The sequence below is a fragment of the Austrofundulus limnaeus genome, unplaced genomic scaffold (assembly GCF_001266775.1).
Source record: "Austrofundulus limnaeus strain Quisiro unplaced genomic scaffold, Austrofundulus_limnaeus-1.0 Scaffold33, whole genome shotgun sequence".
Classification (NCBI taxonomy): Eukaryota; Metazoa; Chordata; class Actinopteri; order Cyprinodontiformes; family Rivulidae; genus Austrofundulus; species Austrofundulus limnaeus.
In genome coordinates, this window is record NW_013952435.1 from 2538731 (window position 1) to 2545392 (window position 6662).

At 39.8% G+C, this 6662-nt stretch overlaps 1 protein-coding gene across 1 annotated transcript; it reads right to left on the reverse strand.

Annotated features, from left to right (window-relative positions):
* Positions 1-2556: 2556 nt before the first annotated feature.
* On the reverse strand, positions 2557-4011 carry prr18 (proline rich 18). The gene has a single exon (XM_014006015.1). The coding sequence runs from the start codon at positions 3577-3579 to the stop codon at positions 2818-2820; it is 762 nt and encodes a 253-aa protein (XP_013861469.1). The 5' UTR covers positions 3580-4011; the 3' UTR covers positions 2557-2817.
* Positions 4012-6662: the final 2651 nt, after the last annotated feature.

Genomic DNA, 6662 nt, shown 5'->3' on the forward strand with positions numbered 1-6662 from the left:
TTTTTAGACTGAGTTTTATTAATTTCAGTGTACAAACTGAATAAAAAAAAGGCAATAATAGTGAGTTTATATAATTTAGATTTAGACATTTAAGCTTTTTCTAATTCATCACGTGAGGCTGCATCACCTGCTTTAATAAAAACCATCCTTTGTTTTAACTCTGCTGGAATGAGCTCCATGTGAGCAGATGTTCCTCCAGGTGGCGCTAGATGATAACTGAACAAACAGGGTTTCAGAAAACAGGGGAAAGTGGTCAAAGCTTTAATAGAAATAAATGTTAAAGTGATTTTATTCATTAAACAGCTGGATTCCTCTCATTATATTACACCATCATTAAAACAGGAGTGAAACAATCACCCTGTTTGAAGATTTAAAAGAAACTTTTTTCTCTCTTCTTYTATAATCTCTCTGGTCTGCCAAGAATATCCTCCCACACCATGGCCTGATTCTGCTGCAGTGTCCCCCCCCCAGCCAAAAAAAGAAAACAGACCTAAAAATGTCCTCTCAGGAGGAGGATGGAGGCTGTTCAGCTGCTGGAAACAGGAGAACTCCTCAGGCTGAACAGAAATAAGCTTTTATTACGTATTTTTAAAAAAACGTGAACAGAAGAGGGATGCTGAGATTCTGCTTTGGCTTTTCTAAACTTTTTATCAAGTTTACCCTGGTTTTATCCATAAGAAAGCTCAATTTATTTGCTAATAAAGAAAATTAAGATAAAAATCAAGATTCTGACGCTTTTATGTTATAACAGCATCTCTGATATAATTACAGTTTTCTGGTCCACATTATAGTTTTCACCTGATGCACAGTTTAATGAGATAAAGATTTCAGCTTCGTTTTATACAAGAGGGGCGACAATATGTAGTAAATGTCAGACAAAAATCTGCACAGCCAGTTGCATCATTTCCTGTTTTATTCTTTGAAACAAACAAAAAAGATTGAGTGAGTTTTGCAGACAGAAATAAAAATAAATTCGTTCAAAAACTCAAAATACAAAAGAGCAAACTTAGAAGTGAAAAGAGCAGCAGTCGACGCCTGATCCTGCAGCTTTACTTCACTGAGTAAAGTACGTATTAATGCAGCTTTTATCCTTCACTAAAGACAGTCTGTTGTTTTTGTTTGTTTGTTTGTTTGTTTGTTTGTTTGCTTCAGGCTGCAGAGAAAGTCCAGACAGACAGAGGCACAAAAACAAGGCTGCGATTGAAATGACAACAAAAAGGAGGAGATTACACAACTTTTAGTCACTGATCCAGCAGATAATATCATTACAGGAGATCCAAACGGGCCCCTGGTACTGAATGGGTCCCAGTTTATGCGATGGAGAACGAGAGCATCGGTTCACTTGCCTTAAAGTGCCTGTGACATCACTTTATTGTAATAAACATGAATGCATTTTTGGAAAGATAACATTGAYAACATAWTGTAAAAAAAGATTTCACTTTGCTGAGATGAACAGATGTTGAGATATTTGCATGTGAAGTAACAGGAAGTGATGTCAAAGGGGAATATCGGAGGGTGAACAGAGCAGTGCTACAAAGGCCAACAACACCGACTGCAGAGAAAAATCTGATGTTTCTTTAGATTATTTCAATCACCGTCAGAGCGATGAGAAAAAGTCACAATATTGTTTCAATAAACAAAAAACAGGAAGTTTTCTTTCTCAAAGAGTTCCCCTTTGATGTCACTTCCTGTTTCACTTTAGCTGAGCCAATTTCAAAAGAAAATATGCCAACTACGTGACATAACGGGTAAAATCATGTGCATTATGCCAAGTTTCTCAAATATAAATATATTTTCTTTTGTACTTTTTGTTTTTTATGGATATGCATGTCACATCAGGAGCTTTAACAGTTAAAAATCACGGACATCAYGCGTTTTAATGGTAAATGCATCTAAAATCAAAGATCCTGTCCACCTCGTTTTGTGAAAACTAACTCTCCGTTGACAGAAAAGACATTTTCTTTTCTAAACCAGGAAAAGAAGCTCGGAYGTACCTGAGTATTCTCATAACTCCTCTCAGTTGCTGGTGTGTGAGGCGTCATTAAAACGTGTTTTCGTAACAAACAAAGAAACCAGGTCTGATTTTCTTAATCGCTGCTTGGGTTGTTTGATGATTTTTAAAAAATATATAGCTTTAAATGTGAGATTTATTGTATTTTTTTCACCAGCTTCTCTTCCCTGAGCTGTACTTTTAGGGTAAAAGGTGTTGTTTGACATCAGTAAGCAGTTTCCTGAAGGGTTTCCTCCAACTCTGCTTAACAGGAAATCTAAGAAGCTTAAACACTAATGCCCAAATGGCCCCAGGTATACAGGGAGGAAACAAAGAGCCTTTAAAATGCTGTGGGAACCAGCCACAAGGTAAGAAAAAACAAATAATCTCAGAAAAAAAAACTGATTTAAATTAGAAAACACTTTTTTTTWAAACTTGGAATGGCTTCAGTTTGCCAGCTGAGAAAACATTCACAAATATTCTGTAAATATCAATAAAGATGAACCCTCTTATTAGAGGGAACATAAAGAAGCCACTGGTTCCAGTAGCAGGCATCCATGATGTTCTTTTTGTTCTCCAACACAAAGGGAACGGTTTGGTGTCCTTCTGAGGCACCAGGACAACAAATCTGTGCAAAGGAAGGAAACTAACAGCAGCATTATTGGCATAAAGTGACTCTGAATCTTTAAAAAACTGATCCAGACAAACAAAACCCAGTTTCTTGTCAACATCCTGACATGAGCAGATTCCTCCTTGCTTTGAAGATGATYCGGRATCAGACACAACAGGTCCACRTTTAGTCCCAAGTCCTCAGCAGCGGTCTCCTGTCAGCAGCTCTTCAGGTGCGGAAGCGCCGCGAGTTTGTCAACTTTCCCCAGAGCGGCGGCGCTCTCCACCCCCTTCAGCCACTCTTTGCACTTCCTCACCACGGTCTCATCCACGTCCCCGTCCTCCTCCTCGTACTCCACGTCGTCGTACTTGTGCTGGTCGTTGAGCAGGGAGATCTTCACGATGGCCGTGATGTCCTGCTCCGCGCCGCCCTCGCCCTTGTTGGCCCCCGGAGCGCAGCACTTGGAGCCGCCGTGCGCCTTTTTGGACGGGAAAACCCGCCTGTGCCGGAAGTCCGCGGAGGCGCAGCACTTCTGCTGCTTGGCCATCATCTGCTTCTCCAGGTTGCGCTTCTGGATGACCAGGATGGCTTCCGGGGTGAGGCTGAGGGTGAACTGGAGCTCCTTCTTCTCCTCCTCCTTTCCCCGGAGGTGTCTGGCGGAGTCCATGGAGCTGGAGCGCCGGACTCCTTGCTGTGAATCCTGAGGTTTGGGCACYGACAGCCACGAGCCTTTTCCCTGAGTCTCTTGCCCAGAACCGGGTTTTTGAGCTGGGCTTTTAGTCTTGTCCAGTTGCGCCCTGCGCCCCAGATTCCGTAAGTTGGCGGAAGCCCAAGAACTGGACTGTTTCTCCTTGTCGGAACCGACAGATCTGCCGGTTTGTTCGGCCTGAGGGGGGTCYCCGCTGGCTTTCTTCTTCCCAAACAGATCCCGGCCGGGTGAGGTGATCCGCTGCTGGAGGCTGATCGGAGGAAAAGGCATTCTTTGGGTCGGGATGGATCAGGACCTGAAAAGCAGCAGTGCGTAATGAAGCGACGAGCGGCGCTCTGCGAGCATCATCCACCTGCTGTCCACGCGACCCGAGCTTTAAACTCGCGCGCACGCTCCCGCTGCTTTATGCTGGCGCAGACAGAGAGGGGGGCGTGGCCACGAGCCGCGCCACACAAAGGGCGAGGAAAAGCCTGGTGACGTAATTTCGTCATGTTCGGCAACTTCCCATCAGCACAGCGAGACACGAGGTATGGCAGGCCATTTTAACATAAAATCAACTTTACCTCTGTCACATCCCAGGTATCTGAAATTGGTTTAAGACTAGATATTTTAGTTATTTAAGACCTTTTTAATTATATTTTGAATAGTCAAAATACCTATTTGAGATGTCTCTAATTACATTATGACTAAATTAAGTCAACTTTACCATCAAGTTGAATAGAGGCTCCAATAACCCTACTTTTTGTAAGATTGTTTGTTTTATATAATGTTTTTATTTGTTAATGATGTCTTATTATTTTATTCTATGCTTTATTCATTTGTTTTATTGCATTGTATTTACATTGTACGGTGTCCTTGAGTGCCATGAAAGGCGCCTTCAAATAAAATTATTAATGCAAAATCGCTTAAGAATTTTGTATCTCTAAGTTAGTTTTGACTTATTTGCTTTCAATACATCTTCAATATGATTGTAAGCAGTCATAAGTCCAATTAAAGCYATCTTAAATGACATCATTATTCAAGATCTTTTAAATGTATTTTTAGACATCAGATAAAAATTTGTATATACATTTAATTGCAAATATTTTGAAATCAAACATTGACTAGGCAAAAGACTGTCGACAAAATTCCTTAAAAGGTATCTCAAAATGAATTAAACATATCTTAAATTATTTTTCTATTTAAGATTTCCTAAATTACCATTTTGACTAATAAAAACATCACAGATTACATAGCATTTCGGTGGAAAATTTAGAAGGTATTTTAGCTTCATTAATTTATTGTCTGTCATTGTAGACAGGCATCTGTTTGGTCAGCTTAATGACAGCATGGGGGCTTACTCGCAACATCTTATTTCATCTAAAAATGTAATTTTGACCAGTTATAATTACATTTGAGATATCTTGGATTGTAATTACAGATGTGTGGCCCTGACGAACGTGGTGACGTCATTTCAGATATCTTGAATTTCGTTTTGTCTAGACAAAATTCCTTTTAAGATATCTTGAATTATTCTTCAGACTAGTCAGAACATAAAAGCAGAGATCTTAAATTATCATAATCAAAATATAGTTGTTTCTTGTCTAAATTTAATTTTAGATATCTATGTAATTACAAACGGTCAGACGAAACCAACTTTATGTTAAAATGGCCTGCCATACCTGTCTCCTTTTACACCATGCTTGTCATTCACACTCTGAGCTCAGTCTGTTTAATAACARTGATAATTTCAGACCGTTTCTGTGACGTGTTTTAGTCAATTTTAACCTAAATGAGTTTCTACAACACAAATATAAAACTATATTTTTTCATTTATATCTTACATTGTTCARTGAATGTGAGGATGAACACACTAGACATCACAAGACATCAGCTGGCCCACCGACTCCCTCACTCACATGCATAAACAAAACAAAGCACCTACACCGCTGGCACAAATATCGTTTTAATCTCCGCAGCAAGATCTGGAACGTTAAGCTGAAAAGGAAGCACACAAGTGTAATTCCAGCTGTTTGTTGTTGTTGTGCACAATCCCTCTCCTCTGTGACATAACAGATTAGATGAACTGGAGGAAACAGACGGGACRCTAACAGATCGCTGGGGTCAGGTCCTCTTAAACCTCCAAATTAAAAATAATCTAAAAATAAAATTCTTCTGCTCATTAAAAAAACCATTAAAGGGGCAATATCATGTAAAATCAACTTTTTTGATCATGTTGTTATCCTCTCATCAAAAACATGCCCAGTCTTGCTTTGACTCATTCATGCATGTTTGAGAAATCCTGTAGTGTCCTGAGGCAGCAGGCAGGGCAGCAAAAATGACTGGTTGGGACTAGGACCGCCTTTTGGGACTAGGACCGCCTTTTGGGACTAGCCAAAAAAACACAGCTTCAAAATTGCAGTGTTTCCATTAAGTAAGAAACGCTATTAAAGTCATGCGTGAATACGTTTGTTCTTGTGATAAATCATTACAAACATGGTAGCAATGGATGTAAACACATAGCATATTGCTACCACAACACTAGCGCTCATCATCAGCCATCAGAGGAGACGTCAGCGTCTTATCGAGGCTTTCCAGCGACAAGCCCCTTATACTTGGGAGCGGCTACGTATGCTGTGTTTTTGGGAAATTGTAGTCGGTCATTTTACTACTACTTCTACTTTCCTGTCCTGATCAGATACTCAGTATCGGTATCGGTGGCAGATATGGCCATTTTTTTTGAAAATCGGGTAGTATTGGATTTAGTCATGTGATCGGGCCGATTCAGTTTTCACGAGTTTTCAGCATCATCAAGCTTTACAACTGCTGTTAAGAAGTCAAGAAGCAAACACGTATGCAACCATGTCCACAGCGTGGGAACACTTCAATGGAAAACAATGATGCTGAAACTGCTCTTGGTGGGAACAGCAGGGCTTGCTTATACCAACCTTGTCACTTAGAAAGAAATAAAGCTATTGGATCGGTATCAGAAAGACTAATCATTAAAAAAAATCGGATTGTATCGGGAGCCAAAAAATCTGGATCAGGACATCCCTACTTCTACTTCCTGTTGTCTTCTTCGTTGTCTTTTTCGCCAGTAGAAACAGCCGGTTGTTGATCACGTGACTACTGTGATGTGAAAAAAAGTGTTTCTTTTGCAGTTTTGCGAAATACACCAATTTCAATACGTCCAAAAAAACCACCTCATCCTAGCGAAAAACCATTTTTTTGAAAAACTTTTTTTTAAATTGACGTGTTTCTATTAAGCAAATTTATTTTCAAAATTCTAATTTGCGCATTTTCATGGTCAATGAAAACGCAGCTATAGACACTTCATTAAAGGTATAAAATCTGAATATGTGACCCATCATATC